This window comes from Dermochelys coriacea, chromosome 8 (genome assembly GCF_009764565.3).
Source record: "Dermochelys coriacea isolate rDerCor1 chromosome 8, rDerCor1.pri.v4, whole genome shotgun sequence".
In the NCBI taxonomy this organism is placed as follows: Eukaryota; Metazoa; Chordata; order Testudines; family Dermochelyidae; genus Dermochelys; species Dermochelys coriacea.
In genome coordinates, this window is record NC_050075.1 from 7743388 (window position 1) to 7762124 (window position 18737).

Below are 18737 nucleotides of genomic sequence, written 5' to 3' on the forward strand. Positions count from 1 at the left end.
ATAGCACCAGATGGTCCAGCAGAATTGCCTTCTGCTCAGATTCCTTGTGGGATACATCTAAAATCATGTTTCATGCAGCAGTTTTCCTCCTTCCAGGAACAACTAGCAGACGGCAGGTCTAATTTAAAGACAAAAACTTATTCTTGGTGGCATTAGCAGTTTATTATGTAGTCATTACTGATACCTGTATAATCCTTGAAGGGTCTTTCACGCTCATAGTTCTGGTTGCAATGAGGTTTGCATTTAGAAAGAACTAAACATTCCTCTTTTTCACACTTAGGTAATCGAATTTAGTCCCCAAATTTGTGTGTGTGAAATTACTGTCTCAAACTCATTGGTTCAATGGAACTTGTTGAACCAGAACAATATACAGTATAACTTAAGAAAGCTACACTGACCCATATATAACTCACTCAACCGTAAGAGAACACAACCAGTAAATGTAGGTCTGCGTTCAGGGGTGCCTGGCTGGCTTACTTGGGATGAGGTTGATGAGATGTGAGTGGCATCAGGGAGGTAGCCGAAGTTGAGAAGGGGACTGAGGAGTGGAGTATTCTGGGATGTTGAATTACTTAACAACTTGTTTTTCTGCTTTCTGCAGTTTGCATTGGTGGACAATGCTGTCTAGAAACCTTTACTCAACCTCACCGTTTTTGTGAGAATTTTAAAGTACTGGTCTTTGTACTCCAGACAAGTCCACTTTGTGATACTAATGCAAAAAAGTGTCTGGAATTAGTAAATTGTATTGTAAGTCTGCCATATGTAATTTGAGTTGTAATATTAGCTAATTTAGTGCCCATATCTGCTTTATTTATGCCCACGAGCAAGGCCTGAGGATCAGATACTTGCATGTTAGAGCTACAGTGTGTTGGAGGCAAATATAACCTATTCTAGCTTGATGGTAAACATTTTACCCATATTTGAAATAAAACCGGAAGGGGAGATTCTCTCAGATTAGAATTAAATTCCTTGTTAGAGCATTTGCAGTTACCTGCAATAACTAGGCTTGGCTTGTAAGCAGAGAACTTGAACTTCCTTTCCAGGGAATTTATTTGTTTCCTTACCTTTCTGTTCTTAGGAACGAGCATTTGCTTCACAATACTCCCAGAATTTGCAACAAAATAATCAAAATATGCAGTTGCCCTCCCAAAACCAAGATTTTATAAAGATAAAAAGTCTGGTTTTTTTTTAATTTTAATAAAATTGTATGGAATGGCAAATGCAGTTTGCAAAGACTTGGTATTCATTTGCTGAAAGACTAAGGTAGAGAAATCTCAGGCTTTGGATATCAATATGCTCTGCTGGGAAAAGTTATCTTCAAAGAACAAAAATAAAGCTAATTGGTCCTGAAATGCTGACATATTTAAAATGCACAAAGGGCTTTCTAGGAGATTATGATGCGGTTTTAAAAACTAATATAGATAGAAGTCATAAAACTCCTGACAAATGTGGATGTGGACTAGTCTCAGAGGCTCACAAGGCTGGAATTTTAATTGCACTTGTGATACTGTGTGACTCCCCTGCTTAATTCTAAAGTTATATCTCTGCTTCAACGTTGAAACTGAAAACCTATGAGTAAGTGGTAACCTTGCTTCCTCCCCTCCCTAACTAGCAAACGTGGTCATTGTTTTTATATCAATTTAAGAAGAGCAAAGCCACAGCGAATTCTCTGTGGTGGTGAAGTATTTGGATGTTAAATGGGCACTGTCTTAGCTGGCCCAAAATTTTATCTGCTTCAGTGTTTCTGATCTGCTTGCCTAGTCCATATAAAGCTTATTTTATTTCCCCAAACAAATGTTTCAATCTTCTTCCTCCATCTCCTTAAGTGAGTCAAGAAAGACATATTTCAGAGTAGCAGCCGTGTTAGTCTGTATTCGCAAAAAGAAAAGGAGTACTTGTGGCACCTTAGAGACTAACACATTTATTAGAGCATAAGCTTTCGTGAGCTACAGCTCACTTCATCGGATGCATTTGGTGGAAAAAACAGAGGAGAGATTTATATACATATGTGAGTGGGTCCCACCATCACCAAAAAAAAACATGATGTATGCATGCCAGTAATTTCAGTGGGAACTGCTCAGCATCTCTGAAAATCAGGCCACTTGTACAGGTGCCTAAATATGGACTTGGAATCCTAACTTTAGGCACACTTTTAAAACAAATAATCTTTGCCATTGTTTTAAAGAGCAGTCCAGTGCAGGGAAGGAAGCCAGAGGGAAGGGCCTTCTGTGTGAGATAGTGAACTATTTAAGTGATTCTGAAAAAGTCACTCTAGCTCTTCTAGTGCAGTTAGCCTGACCACCAGCCTAGTTATGCTTCCATAAACTTTGCTAGTAAGATAATGAGTGTCACTTTTGTTTGAGAGCTAGCTGACTGTTCTGGGACTCAGTAGCTAGTCTGTAAACAGAGCCATCCCCTGTGTGAACTGTATGGTGGACTGTGTTGTAGAATAACTTTTCTCAATTCTGACTTTGATTCCTGAATGGGGGTAGGTTTCAAGAAAGACTGTCGCTAATGGCTGAGGACCAAACATAGCAATGTGTGAAACCTGGCATTCTCCCAGGCCTGTAGATTTTCATTCAGCACAGAATGTTCACTAGGTAGCAGAATACCATGTCTGAGGTATTTTGGTATCCCATTTGTACCGTCAAATCTCTGACCTAACACAGACATGCACTATGTCACAGGTCAATTTATGTTGTTTGCTTTCTTTGCAGCAATATATTGTATATTGAGAAAAGGGAAGCCACAAAGTAACAGACACACTTTGTTTTTTTGGTAGGTACAGTGAGAATTTGTATCTGGATCTCAGTGTGCTTGATTCTCCAGATACTTTACGAGAACTACCATTGCAATTATTTTTACACTTGGAGACCATGGAAGAAAAAAATGTAGATTTTTTTTTTTTTTTTTTTTTTCAGAATCTATCTGTTTGAGAAGTGTAGCTAGGAGCTATTTTGAATAGACACAAGCACAGAAATTTGTTCAGCCTAATTAGAAGCAAGTCCTGCCTTCTGTGTTTTGAACTTGCTTTTATGTGTCAGAACTAAGTTGGTTTTTCCTAATGGCTTTTCAGAGGATACCTACCATCACTCAGGAATTGGATTCTTCTTTTGGGAGGGCAAGGGGAGGAATCTTCCAACTATACATTATGTGCTGACATTTACAAAATGGCAGGATTGGTAATCCAGAAGAAACAAAATCATTCTATAGTTGCTTTAATGCCTTAGTTCTCACTTGTCCAAGCAGGAGGCACTGTAATTAAATCACAGGGTCATGTGTAACTTCACAGGGAAGTGAAAAGCCTCCTATAGACATTATAAAATAGAAGCATTAAAGTTAGATACAATTTCACTTTTTCTATTGTTCGTTGGAAATGCAGCAAATTGCTACAATTGGGCATCAGCACTCCAGTTTAATGAAAAGTAGTGCTGTCTGCTTGAGCAAGTAGGTCATTAGTGAATGAATAATCAGTGACATTTTCCATTTAACTCTGACATGAGCAGAGTGTAGTGCTTTAGAAAAATCCATTAAGCAATGCCTTGCCCCTTAACCCTGTTTCCAGTCTTTGCAGACCAGGCCCCAATATCCATCTTTAGTATTAGGAGAGGGGGAAAGATTAGATGATGATGTTTGGGTTGTTAGTACTTACTTTGCTACTGCAGTTGCCCCAACCATACTGAGAACCCATTGCACTAGGCACTGTACAAATATAAAAGGAGTACTTGTGGCACCTTAGAGACTAACAATTTTATTTGAGCATAAGCTTTTGTGAGCTACAGCTCACTTCATCAGATGCATTCAGTGGAAAATACAGTGGGGAGATTTATATACGCTACAAAAAGAAGGATTCTGGGTGGACTCCTCTTGAAGGTCGAAACAACAGACTGGACTTCTACGTAGAGTGCTTCCGCCAACGTGCACGGGCTGAAATTGTAGAAAAGCAGCATCACTTGCCCCATAACCTCAACCGTGCAGAACACAATGCCATCCACAGCCTTGGAAACAACTCTGACATCATAATCAAAAATGCTGACAAAGGAGGTGGTGTTGTCATCATGAATAGGTCGGAATATGAACAAGAGGCTACTAAGCAGCTCTCCAACACCACTTTCTACAAGCCATTACCCTCTGATCCCACTGAGAGTTACCAAAAGAAACTACAGCATTTGCTCAAGAAACTCCATGAAAAAGCATAAGAACAAATCCACACAGACAAACCCCGGAACCCCGACCTGGGGTATTCTATCTGCTACCCAAGATCCATAAATCTGAAAATCCTGGACTGCCCCATCATCTCAGGCATTGGCACCCAGACAGCAGGATTGTCTGGCTATGTAGACTCCCTCCTCAGGCCCTACGCTACCAGCACTCCTAGCTATCTTCGAAACACCACTGACTTCCTGAGGAAACTACAATCCATTGGTGATCTTCCTGAAAACACAATCCTGGCCACTATGGATGTAGAAGCCCTCTACACAACATTCCACACAAAGATGGACTACAAGCCGTCAGGAACAGTATCCCCGATTAATGTCACGGCTAACCTGGTGGCTGAACTTTGTGACTTTGTCCTCACCCATAACTGTTTCACATTTGGGGACAATGTATACCTTCAAATCAGTGACACTGCAATGGGTACCCACATGGCCCCACAGTATGCCAACATTTTTATGGCTGACTTAGAACAACGCTTCCTCAGCTCTTGTCCCCTAATGCCCCTACTCTACTTGCGTTACGTTGATGAATCTTCATCATCTGGACCCATGGAAAAGAAGCCCTTGAGGAATTCCACCATGATTTCAACAATTTCCATCCCACCATCAACCTCAGCCTGGACCAGTCCACACAAGAGATCCACTTCCTGGACACTACAGTGCTAATAAGCGATGGTCACATAAACACCACCCTATACTGGAAACCTACTGATCGCTATTCCTACCTACGTGCCTCCAGCTTTCACCCAGATCACACCACACGATCCATTGTCTACAGCTAAGCTCTACGATATAACCTCATTTGCTCCAACCCCTCAGACAGAGACAAACACCTACAAGACCTCTATCAAGCATTCTTACAACTACAGTACCCACCTGCTGAAGTGAAGAAACAGATTGACAGAGCCAGAGGAGTACCCAGAAGTCACCTACTACAGGACAGGCTCAGCAAAGAAAATAACAGAACGCTACTAGCCATCACCTTCAGCCCCCAACTAAAAGCTCTCCAACGCATCGTCAAGGATCTACAACCTATCCTGAAGGACGACCCGTCTCTCTCACAGATCTTGGGAGACAGGCCAGTCCTTGCTTACAGACAGCCCCCAACCTGCAGCAAATACTCACCAGCAACCACACAACAGAACCACTAACCCAGGAACCTATCCTTGCAACAAAGCCTGTTGCCAACTGTGTCCACATATTTATTCAGGGGACACCATCATAGGGTCTAATCACATCAGCCACGCTATCAGAGGCTCGTTCACCTGCACATCTACCAATGTGATATATGCTATCATGTGCCAGCAATGCCCCTCTGCCATGTACATTGGCCAAACTGGACAGTCTCTACGTAAAAGAATGAATGGACACAAATCAGACGTCAAGAATTATAACATTCAAAAACCAGTTGGAGAACACTTCAATCTCTCTGGTCACTCGATCACAGACCTAAGAGTGGCTATACTTCAACAAAAAAGCTTCAAAAACAGACTCCAACGAGAGACTGCTGAATTGGAATTAATTTGCAAACTGGATACAATTAACTTAGGCTTGAATAGAGACTGGGAGTGGATACACAAAGTAAAACTATTTCCCCCCTCCCCGCCCCAGTGTTCCTCAGACGTTCTTGTCAACAGCTGGAAATGGCCCATCTTGATTATCACTACTAAAGGCTTTCTCACCCCCCCCCCCCACCTCCCCGCTCCTGCTGGTAATAGCTCATCTTAAGTGATCACTCTCCTTACAGTGTGTATGGTAACACCCATTGTTTCATGTTCTCTGTGTGTGTATATAAATCTCCCCACTGTATTTTCCACCGAATGCATCTGATGAAGTGAGCTGTAGCTCACGAAAGCTTATGTTCAAATAAATTTGTTAGTCTCTAAGATGTCACAAGTCCTCCTTTTCTTTTTGTGAATACAGACTAACACAGCTGCTACTCTGAAACCTGTACAAATATAGTAAATGACAGTTCTTGTCACAAAAGTATTCAGTCTTGTTTAAATAGCTCTTATTTTTACTCCTTACTGGATGCTTTGTGTGTATTGTTTAGCTCAGTTAAAAGGTATAAATGGTATAAAAGCAATACTCTGGAGCATTTGGGAGTTCATGGGCATCTGCCTGTATTTGATTTAGACACCAGCAACCTAAAAAAAAAAATTTCAGATGCTACACCTCCTCTGAATCCCCCTGCCAGTTTTTTGTGATTTTTCAGATTTTTTTCATGTATTTCTAAATAGTTCTCTCTTTTTGCAACATTGCAGTGTGAAAAAACTCAAACACACAAAAAAAGGGAAAACTAATTGTTTAGAGAGGGAAAAAAAACATAGAACGGCTTATGGATAAAGTTCTGTCAAATGCACAAAGTAAATGGGGGGGAGGGGGTTTTCCAGTAATCTTAGCTCTTGCTTGTAAAAGTAGATAAAACATCTTGAAGCAGGAGTGTAATTTTTAAGTTAATGAGGTTTCTTTAACCTTGCAGCACAGCCTTAGTCCTAGTATAGTCTGTTTTATATGAATGAGAGCTTCAGAACTTTTAACAAATTCCAAAATCCTGGTTTCATCTGCTTAAATTATTAAACCTTTAAAGAAATGTGTGTGTATGTGTTAGAAGGGGGTTGGAGGTAATAGGAGTGAAAATTAACTTTCCCTGCAAATTCCAGCTAGGGGAAAGGATCAATTACAGAATTGACTGAAAACATGTCATGCCTTGGAAACTGCATTTTATAACTTATGTTTTAAGATGTAAGCTGTTTCTTATTTTAGGAATCTTCTCTCTCATTAAGGGGCCTAACTTATATTTAGAATTGTATTTGGAAATTTCAGTGTAATGTTTCAGTCCAGCCAGTTTACAAAACTGCAGAACCAAGCTAAGCCTCTGGAGTCAACAAGAAGCTTACATAGCCAGTGCCACAGTCAGCAAGGTAAAAAAAAAGCTCCTTTTTTCCTTTTTAATTCATTCTCAGTCATAAGCAGAGGTGCAGATTATATGTGACAGTGTTTTAGTTGTGTTTCAGTCTTGTTGTAAGATAATGTTTTTGGGGCATTCATAACTTCTAAAAAAGAAAACCCATCTTTAGCTTTGCTGGCTGTATTCTTGCCCTCAATCCAGGGTGACTGTGTGTAATGGGGAAAATGTGCTTTTCATGCTTCTAATAAACTTCCTATCATTTTGTGCATTAAACTTAGGTGGTTTCATTTTTAAAATTAAAACTTTGCAATGCCTGCCTCCCTTATTGAAGAATCTGTGTAAAATGGGGGACAGTTTGGGTCGAAATAGAAAATCTGTACTTGTGGAGCACCCATTGTTTATTAGTCTTCTTTAAAGCCTGCACAGAATAGTATATCAGCACACTGAAATAAAAGTAACTGCTGTTAAATATATGCCTAGAGATACTTGTATGAGAACACAAGACACTCCAAGCATACCAGATAGTGATTTCTTAAAATCCTCTTCTTTTCAGTATAGACAGAGCCCTGGTCCCCTGTAGGTGTTTGCTTAACAGATATGCACTAATTCCGTCTCTTTATTATGAAAACTGGCCTGGCCTCCTGCCTGTGTTAGACTTAGTAGTCTAATATTAGTTGAATAAATTTTGTCTTGGGCTAGGGTCTAGTGATTCATTCTGTAGCTTCTAACTTTGGTCAGTCACGCACTTGTGTTGTTGAATTTCCCAGTTTAATGAACAATAGAGTAAGAAGAAATATAGGAAAATTAAAAATGGTTAATTTATTAAAATTACTAGTCTATTGTACATGTGTAGTCAAATACCATGGAAAACAATTCTTTCCATATCTGCTTTAAAAAAAAAAAAAAGGCAGGCTGACATGTAGTTTTGCTTTGAAATAAAAGATTGCCTGTGTGTGCCTGGTGCACCCTTCACCATGGTGTGTGAGGACATATGGTTATATAAGCAACGAGGCAGGAGTTTGTTGCAGGAGTCAGTGTGTGGAATTCTTGGCCCTGCATTACACTGGATGTTGGATTAGATTATCATAATGATACTTTCTGGCCTTAAAATATTAATATGAACATACGAATGGCTCCCTTCTTACGCACTGTGGGAGGGTGCGCTTGGTTGGTTTGTTTCTCACCCTCACCCTACTTCTATTCTTCTCCCATTCTGTCTATCCTCTTTGAGCTATTCTAAGATTGTTGTTGCAAAGAGAGAACTGAGTTTTACTGTTCATTTCTGAGTATGATAAGCTCCATGGCTATTCACATGCCTCGTGGAAGGGAGATCCTTCACATCTGAGGGCCAGCTAACAAAAAGACCTGTTTCCCAATTCCTGTTCTCCTTTTTCTTGGCATTGTTACCTTGATCATAGCTGTGGTCATCAGTAATGGTCTCAGAGGTAGCCAGGGCCCAGTCTTACTGAAAGCCTTGAAGATTAGCGTCTTGTGTTGAATCTCTTTTTGGAAAAGGGACCCAGTTCAGCGTGAGGAATGCTGTGGTGATGTCTTAGTTGGCCTGTGTGGCTTAGAAGAGAGTCTACTGTGTGATGGACTTGGATCTGCTTTGTGATAGATAGTGTCAACCACAGGTGCTGTGCATTGCAGTAATTGAGCTTGGAGGAGATGAGCTTGTGGATCAGCCACCGCTACATCTGATAGCAAGGGATGCAACTTCCTGGCCAGTTAAATATGGTAAAAGGCATTTCTGCTTATTGGTGCCCTTTGGGTCCTCAGGAAATCCCTAAGACTGAGTACCACCTCAATAACTGGAGGCAGATGTCCTGAATAGAGAATGTGCCTGTTTATAATGTTTTCCTCTGTCTCTACAGGTTTTCATTTCCACCATATGGTTGTCATTCAGGTGCTTATCTTCCTCAAACACCAGGGCAGCTGAGTTCCTGGGTTCTGTGTCTGATGTGAATGTAGTATAGAGTATAGTGTTTCACCTGTTATCTGGTGTAAAAGTCCATGTCCTCTTACAAGCTCCAGTAGCAGTTTTCTTAAGTTGAGGGGGAGAAGAGAGGGCTAGAACTGAGCCATGTGGGGCTCTGCGGGGGAAAGCTATCAAGGCATGGGAGCAGCTGTTTCTCCATCACCACCTTTTGGGTAAGACCTGTCTAAATTACTGTGCAGCTGACTGCCTCCGTGTAAGTTCAAAAGTTTGTCTCTCACCAACAGAAGTTGGTCCAATAAAAGATCTTACCTCACCTTCCTTGTCTTGCTAATGCCTCTAATCAGAAATATAATTTACAAAATACTTTAACAAAAGGCTGTTTATTTCTTTAAATTCCCACTCCACCCACAGGTTTTTGGGTGATGGTTGTTTTTTTTTTTTATCATCCCAAGAACCTTCTTCTGCCATCTGGCTAAGAACACAATCTGAGGTCCTGCACCCTGTCCTTAATTATTCACGCTGATCCACTTGAAGCAGCTGGAACCATGGACACAGCTGGAGATTTGGCTTTTGGTCCTGGCTGTGATTTCCACACCCCATCCTGGAGTGGGTCGGAGTTATGGTTGCACTATTTCTAGCTGTATATCCAAGTAGTTTATATTTATGAAGCGAGGAAGCAATGTTGTTACTGAGCTTTTAAACTAGAATTTTAATTTAACCAGTGTGGTTTTTCCTTCGTACCAGCTTCCTCACTTCTTGGATGCCACACTGTAGTCCCGCTTCAGGGACACAGTGACTCATCCCCAGTTCTTCTTATCTTGCTTGGGGTCATCCTAAAGACTTCTTTGTTTTTTAATAAAACAGAATGGCATAACTGAACAGATTATAAATGGATTCAGGCAGGGATAGAAAAATGTTTTGTGTTAGCCTCTGTGTTACTAGAGGACAACCTGGTGAGACAGAGGGATTCAGTGTGTATGGAAACACCCATTGTTTCATGGTCTCTATGCATATAAATCTCCCCACTGTATTTTCCACTGAATGCATCCGATGAAGTGAGCTGTAGCTCACAAAAGCTTATGCTCAAATAAATTTGTTAGTCTCTAAGGTGCCACAAGTACTCCTCTTCTTTTTGCGAATACAGACTAACACGGCTGCTACTCTGACACTGTAGTTTGTACATAGTACTATCTGGAGAGTGGAAAACAAACTGGAGAGTTTCATGCAGGAGACAGGCTATTTTTTGTGTCTTTTTCTGTTGCCATAGTAAAAACAATAACATCATCTTGTGTGGTGGCATCCGTTTTTGCAAAGCGATTTGAGAGCCAGTTCAAAGAAGTTCTGATAACTTCACCCTCACTTGGACATAGCTCTGTCATTTTCAGAAGCTTCTGGTGCTGCTTCGTAAATGGAAATCACTCAAGGCAGCATGCACAAAAGATGAAAGTGCTGCCATTGGGGACTCTTAAAGCTGTGACCTACAAAGGATTTTTTTTTTTTTAAATCAGGCTCGTGCCTTCCTTAGTTCCCCTGTGATGTATAAAAGAGACCCAGGATGAGCTGTGTTTTGTTTTGCTTTGTTTAAATAAAATTCCAAAGTTTATTTTGTGTTGTGTGTTTTTTAAAAACGCGGGGGCATTGGAGGGAAGGGAAAGAGAAGCCAACGCTATCAGGAGCATCAAGCTGGTCTCCTCTAGTTTTGCTGGAGGAACAAAGCTTGTGTATCATGAGCTCTCATGGCTTAATTCAGCCTTGCAGAATTGTCTAGATTTGACAGGCAAAAATCTGCCAGCCCACCCTTTCCATACACTCCACATACCTCCCACAAATGCTCATTTGCATGTGCACGCCCCCTCTTCTCTGACTCATAAACATCTCTTGGACATATGCTCTGAAACTTGCAGAATCTTGGAGACATGCATATTGTAATTCAGGCTCTCGTATGCTGTCAGGTACACACATCTGGACATGCTTTCTAGTTCACGCACACTCGGAATGTCTTTCTTTTGTTTTTAAACCCAACTTTCAAGTCACCTTTATACAGTAGATTATAAAGAAGCAGAGAAGGGCAAATGCCCAATTTCTTTTCCTTTGTAGGAAATCTTTAACAACATGAGCAGTTCTTATATAGCACATTTTCAACCCAACGTGACTTTAAAATCAGCCAGGTTATATATTAAACTCCTGGAAAACTGAGTTGAAAAGAGAAATCAAGGTTGTGCCTATGTAGCTTTGCTACTATAATTGCCTGTAGATTCTGGAATCTTGCTCCAGGGTATAGACTTGAGACAGAACGGTAAATGCTTAACGTTCTAAATGGGATTACACACACAAACCAATGTTAAAATAACACTATTAAGGTCACAAAGTCAAGCACTCAGTACCAGCATTAATGGTGCCTGTGCTAGACTTGGGGTGGGGTGGGTAGGAAGCCTTGAAACCCTGGCATGTCAGAAAGTCCCTGGAGCTGCTGATCCGCAGCAGCCCACCAGGCGAGATGGTAGGGAACCCGGGCAGGTATCTGGCAGAATCCTGCCTGCATTTTGACAAAATTTCTTCAAACCTGAACTGTTTTCACAAGACCTTTCCAGTTTGATGGAGTTGCATTTTCCAACAAAACTCGGTTTCACTGGAAATTTTCCAGCCAACTCTACTCTAGGTGTGAGTGCTCAGCACTTCTACAAGTCGGGCTGCAGCGTCTCAAGTTGGGCACATAGAAAATTGAGGGACATACAATTAATGGCCATCTGTGAACAGTTTGGTTTAAATGACTTGACCAGCATCACATCAGAACTCTGTGGCAGAGATGTAGGGATAGAAAATAATTATCCAGGGCAGCACCATAAGACCATCCTTTCTATTTCTCACCCACTCTTTACAACCTTTCTAACTTCCTCAACAAATAAGGCAGGGATCCTACAGACCAGAGTCTCCTTTACTACACAATCCTGATTCAGGATTCCTGTGCACTGAATGAGCCAGGGGTCCTTTTGGAAAAAAAAAATAGTATGTGATCATGTAATTAAAGCATATCATAACACACATGCACAAGATTGCACGGGCAGACTGACTTCTGCATTTCCAAACTTTTGAATACTTGATTTTGCAATTTTCATGTTTTAAGCTAGGTTTCTTATACGTAATTTCCTAAATTTGTAAAAAAGCAAACTGCAAAAATACAAATTCCCTTATGTGGCGGCGTATTGAAGAACACATGGATCATCAGCAGGGTTGGAAGTTTTAGATCCACTGCATAGATCTCTGCCAGTGGAAATAACAGAGTAACTGATAGGAGCAGTAGTTTGTAATTGGCTCCTCCTTTCTATTGCATCGAACATAATAAATTACTTGTCTTCACTTTCAAGGCTCTTCATGGCCTGTGTCTTCACTATGTATTATCTCTTATTCACTATCGAGATGTCAGCTTTCACCACCAATCGGCCCATGATGCCTGCTTCCATTGCTCACTTGTTAAATTTTCAAACAAACACCTTTGTGCTTTATCTTATGCTGCCACTTGCACTTGGGAGGAGCTCCCCCCAACCATCTGCAGAGTTATCTCCTTAGCCTCTTTCAAACTCTCCTTTTCCATGGTGCCTACAAAAACTTAACAGCTGAGCTGCTGCGATGCTGAAACCTCTCTGCCTATCACACTGACCAATGTTGTTTCATTCTTTCCTTATACTCCCCTATCTGTCTGTATTGTATCATCTGTTGTCTTATATTTACACTGTAAGTTCTCTGGGGCAGGGACCATCTTTTTGTTCTGTGTTTGTACAGTCCCCAGCTAAATGGAGCCCTGGTCCATGACTAGGGATTGTACATGCTCTGGTAATACAAATAATAGTGATGGATGGGGGTGAGACACCCACTCTACCAGTGTGTTTTGCAAGTATGTGCTGACAGAAGAGGAATGTTGAGACAAGAATCTTAGGATCCATTCCAAGCTCTGGAGGGCCGTGTGCTCTAGTGGGCACAGACTCTTCTTCAAGCGTGACCCTTTCTGTGCTGCCTCCTGCAGCCTGTTCCTACCCTGGCTCTTAACCCCAAGCTTCTTGTCCCAGTCTCCACTTCCTCAGGCTACTCTTCCCAGTCCCAGATTCCTTGACATGCAGTCCTGGTCTCCCCATCTGTCAGAGCACCAATTCCCACCTGTCTTCCCCTCCACAGTCCAGTACCAGTTCTCCCACTCCTGCCCCAACTCCTTGTCCCCAGTCTCCTTATCCAACCATTTCCACTTCCCCACTTGGTGACGTCTCATCTGTCTAGTCTTTCTCCTCCCTATTCACTGGCTCCCACTCCTAGTCTTTCTTGTGGGGCCCCTCATCCAATCTCAATCCTCATCCCTTAGCTCCTTCCCCAGTCTCACCCCTCACTGGATCCTTCACTCATCTCATTGCCCAGGCAGTCCAGGTTTTCCACCTACACCCCAGCTCATGGGCAGCCAGTGACGCTAACTCCCAGCCCTTCTCCTTGTGCCCGAGACCATGCCCCTTCCCTTCTGCCACCCCCCCTTCTACTTCCCGCTCCCCCGCAGGAACCCAAAGCACCCCCATCGTGCCCCCGGCCCGGCCCGGCTGCGCCACAGCCTCAGCCCTGGGGCTCCAGGTGACCAGCGCAGCCCAGCACCAGCCGCCCTGGCGGCCCCGAGTCGATGGGGGAGGCACACTGGCCTGGGGACAGGGACACAGTAGGCTGTTTGGGGAGGCAAAGCCTCCCCTTGCCTATGATACCCGCCGCCCATGCCCCAGCTTCTGGTCAGATCTGTCTCCCCTGCTCTCATTCCCACACTGGTTCCTTGCCCAGCCACTCCCCATCTTACCCCTAGGCCTCATCAAATTGGTGTCTCCCCCCAGGCAACTGGGTCCCAGTCCTGTTCTCCCACTCCCAGTTTCCCTCACAGGTAAGGGTTGGCAAAGTTATAAGCACTGACAAAAGGGTGTTTTAACGGGAAGCACCAGGCCACATTAGTAAGTGGTGCTACCAGCTCTGCCTGCATTATAGAACCCTCAGGTAACATGGCCAGTGCGCTGAGAATTTTACTTACTGTGAAGCACACATGGGTGAGCAGTTACCTCCAAATCAGCCAGTGATTTGGCAATACTTCTCCCTCCCTCTGTTTTAGGTTTGGTGCCTAGGGCTGCAGAGTGGGAGAAAGGATGACTAATGACGCTTTGCCTTTTGGAACCTGTCACAGTAGGGGAAAAAGGTGTTTCCTCTCTCTTCTCTCTCCACAGGTGAGGTTGTGGATATGTATCAACGAGAGTTCCTAGCACTCAGAGACCGTCTGCATGCTGCTGAACAGGAGAGCCTAAAGCGCTCCAAGGAGTTGAACCTGGTCCTAGACGAGATAAAGAGAGCTATCTCTGAGAAGCAGGCCCTACGAGATGTAAACCGGACATGGAGCAATTTATCTGGTGAATCAGACTTTAACAGAGAGAAGCTGTTGCTATAGAGGAGGTAGTGAGGTGTGTGTTTGTGTAGGGCTGCAGATAGGATGGGCATCCTGTTGCTCCAAGAGCAAGTATAGGCCAAAGTCCAGATAATCTCCGATTTAGCATGAGGGGCTTAAGAGGTTCAGAAAATCTATTTGAATGGAGATGGCCATGCACCATTAGACATTGAATCACGCCTCTGCAGATAATATATGCTAAGTTGCTTGCTCAGGAGCTTTTATCACCAATTGTGTGCTCATTACTGAATGTTTATGAAAAGCAGATCACAGTGGAGGGTTTAGATTTTCTCAGTGCACCTCTCCTGTTTAAAAGTGCAAAAGTTGATTGGATGGGAAAATTGGATCTTTTTGATAAAATCTGATTGATCTTCATTCTCCTCCCCTCAAAGATTTTGGACCTTATTCAGTGCCTTTACACACAGCTGCCCCTTACATTAGAGTGAGTTCTGGGTGCACACTGAGAAGGCTGGGTGGATTAATCTAGTGATAATCTAAAACGGCCAGATTGCCCTGCGAGGGGGTTTTGTTGCTAGAAGCCTTGTGATCTCTCCCTGTATGGTATCCTGCATATTGACTTCCTTTTCCTCTTTAAGATGAAACCAAATTAAAACTGTGGAATATCACCAACAAGAATGTGCTGCATCTTCCCACCATCTTTCATCATTTGCCACATTTGCTGTCCAAGGAGAACAGTCTACAACCAGCTGTGCATGTGGGACAGGGACGCACTGGAGGTAAAACCAGCTGCAGCAGCAGCAAGATCCAACGCCTCTTGCCTTCACTATACGTCCGCCCTTCTACTCCCCTCCATTCCTGGCTCGAGATGAGTGGGACTGGAAGTAGGGCAGCACATTCCATGTAGGCTTCCTGACTGCATCAGTGCATTAGGGTGGATGTGCAGAGTGTAACCCTTGTAAGTTAAGAGGTGCAGGGAGATGCTGTCTGTGCTTTAACCAGCCCTAAAGTGCTATTTGATCCTTGTCTGTCTGTCTGTCTGTCCATCTGAGAGTTTTGCTGCCACCCATCAGTATAGTATTTGAGCTGCTCCCATGTAAAGTCAATGGAATGGCAAAGCCCCTAGTGGACTTGATGGAGTCCCTGGCACTTTTCCCCTTCTTGGGGTAAAAACTCTGCTTGGGATAGGGGTTTTTTGTTTTTGTTTTTTGTTTTTTACTTTTACTTTGATTTAAAAAGGTTTCTGTTGGTTGGTCTGTTCTGGGCAGAAGAGGTCTCAGTCTTGAGTGTCTTTTTAGGGTTGAAAGACCTTTCTGAAGTGGAACATTTTGGAGCATTTCCTAAATATCAGCCTTAAAGCTGTAATAACTGTACTGAATGCTTCAAAGGGAGGCCCTGCATGCTAGCACACCGTTCCTTTTTGTTCCCTGGCCAAATTGTTCATTAGAAAAAAAGTTAACCTGCTGATAGGGATAATTCAGTGAATTAGCCTTGGTAGCCACAGGCATTTTGGTCACTAGCCCATTTTCCTATTGATGGAAATAGTGCTAAAAGCAAGTAGAAAGTGAGATCTCGGGGGCTGAGTGAACAGTCTTGTTTGTTTTCCTGGCCCATTGCCCTGTGTTTGTTTTTCTGAAAACACTTTGCTTTGTTTCTGAGCAGTGTCCATAGTGATGGGAATCCCCAGCGTGAAGCGAGAGGTGCATTCATATCTTACGGACACCCTGAACTCCCTGATCTCAGAGCTTACCCAGCAGGAAAAGGAGGACACTGTGATTGTTGTTATGATTGCTGAGGTAACGTGGCCCTTGTATCTATTTATCCTGCTTCATCAGCTCTTCATCCCCTTTCTCCGTCTGGCAGGGACTTGGTGCTGGTCCAGGAGGCTGCATGCAGCCATAAAACAGCAGGATGTCTCCTCATGGATGAGGGCCAGATCCACTGCTGCAGAGGCAGATAAGCCCAACCTTGGGCTGCTGTCTGACAAGGCTCATCAAGCACATCCCCCGATGGAGGCCAGCAGCCTGTTTTTAATGTGAAACAGTGTTTGGATGCGCTATTCTACAGAGGGTCAATATGTTAGTAGATGATTACATTTTAGCTGCCAACATGGCCCTTGCATTCATCTTTTTCATTTAAGTTGTGCTCATTAACCTCACTCCTACAAACTCCAAAGCAGCTGTTGACTGAAGCCCTGCGAACACCACTCCACCTCATTCATGCTGCCCTCCGAAACCTCCATCATGTTTTCTCTGCCATCCCCCAGCCCATTTCTCCAGGGCTGAGACTAGCACATGTTGTTGCACTGATGCCTGGGTCCAGAATCAGTTGCTAAATTCAGGAGCTTGGTATGTTAATCCACTAGAGCTACTTTTATCTCGGGGTTTATGTGGTTATTTTTCTCCACCGCTTTCCCCTCTGGATTATTTTCTCAAGCCTAAAATGCATTTGTCATAGTTTTCAGAAATCCACTGAGCAAGCAAAACATCAGTGGTGTGTTGCCGGGAGCAGAGTGAAGATAAATACCCGTCTTTGCTACCTGTTCACCAGCAATTAGATGGTTTGAGTGGCATTTTGCTTTCAGGTCTCTAGCTTGCGTTTTTTATACAAAAGGAAAGCACACTCTTGAGGAGCAAGTGGCTGCTATCCAAAGTGCTAAGAGAGGGGAAGTTGGATTAGTTGGTTCCTCCTGGACTGGGGGACATGGGTATGATTCTCTCCCAAACTGCTTCGTTGTCAGGCTGTGATTTTGGGCAGTCACTTAATGCCTTCATGCTGCAATGTACATGTCTGTGAAATGGATCTCACAGGGATCATGTGAGGATTTAAAAGGAAGCATCAATGTGAAATTAACTTTTTTTTTTACATTGATTCGCAAGAAGTTTCAGATACTGAGTTTCCCCTGCCAAATTTTTTCCCCCCTCATTATATTTTAAAAAAGTTTTTCCTTCTTTTGAAGTATGAAAGACTCTGACAGATAGGGGAAACTGATTGTGGAGAAACAGTGAAATTAATTCTTAAATAAATTTGCCAAATGCACAAAAACAGAGGAAATCTTTCTCATGTCTCAGTCACAGTAATAGTAGGTGTTACAGGTAACAATAGAAGGTAAAACTACTTCAGACTCTGTCCTTTTAACTGTCAGGTGCTGCAAGATCTGCAGGAGGGCGCTATATAAGTGTGAACTATTGCGATGCTTGTTATACACCCAATCAAGACAGTGCATTTCTTCGTACATCACTGCCTGTTGGTCACGAGTCTTCAGGCCTAGGGTAGAAAATGATGTAAAAGATGGTATGAGATTTGAAGAGTCATCAGGTAGCTTGAAGAATCTAGTCAGCATCTAGCTGCCACTGTTGTCTTAGGAGGGGCAGGGGAGAAGATAAGAGAACTGACATCGTTCTGATGATACGGGCTCCATCCTGAGGGGGTTTTAATGGCTGCCTCTAAAATTTAGAGTACTTCAGAAACTGAGAATCGACTCCCAGTTCAACAGCATATGGCTGTGGCAGCTAACTTCCTTTTTACAAGTTGTGAAAAAAATTCCATTGGGTGACCGAGGGAAGCAGCCTGCTTATTATGTTATAAGACTCCAGCCTGAGTCCTCTAGCTGCATTGGCACTGGGACAGCTGTCCCTGTCAGAGCAGTTAAACACAGCTGTAATAGAAAGAGTCCTCAGGGAGTGGGATTGTTGCATTGCAATGTGTTGTCACTGTGGGGAGGAGCCCCATTCCTCCCCTACATCATCAATTAAAGCAGGATGGCATGTGTGGGCAGATGTGGTGTTTGCTATCCGATGCCAAGTGCTGAGGCAGTTATTGTGACAGATGGGAGTCGTATGTTCACTCCCAGAATATAAGGCCATCTTCCTTCCTTTTTTGTAGTTGTTTTCCCAGCTCTGCAAGGGTAAGAAATTAGCCTCTTGCGGTGGTTCTGAGAACCTCTTGAGAAGGAGAGCTTGTCTCTCTAGAAAAACTTGACTTGTCATTATTCTGAGTAAAGCACTGGCCTTGGCTTCTGGCCTAAACCCCTGACGTCTCACTCCTCACCCCACAGTGGGACCAAATCTGACACCACCTCGTACTGAGCAGGACATTGCAAGCACTTGTTTAGCACTTACTCCTGGTGACGGTGAAAGTCATTGTCCCTCCTTCTTTTCAAATCCTGGCCTGGGACTTGTGTTTGCTGTTTCAAGAGCAGTGGAACTGCTTGGAGCAGTAAACTTTGGAAGCCTCTTGATCCAGCATTCTGGAATAGTG

The 18737-nt window shown here is 43.0% G+C and overlaps 1 protein-coding gene across 2 annotated transcripts in view; it reads left to right on the top strand.

The window, feature by feature from the left end:
* The window catches only part of MGAT4B (alpha-1,3-mannosyl-glycoprotein 4-beta-N-acetylglucosaminyltransferase B), a 98236-nt gene that overhangs the window by 58862 nt on the left and 20637 nt on the right, over positions 1 to 18737 (top strand). For both annotated transcript variants that reach the window (XM_038414281.2, XM_043490922.1), the window contains exons 2-4: positions 14305 to 14484; positions 15116 to 15256; positions 16140 to 16273. In XM_038414281.2, coding sequence (XP_038270209.1) covers positions 14305 to 14484; positions 15116 to 15256; positions 16140 to 16273 — 455 coding nt within the window. The remainder of the gene's footprint in view (positions 1 to 14304; positions 14485 to 15115; positions 15257 to 16139; positions 16274 to 18737) is intronic.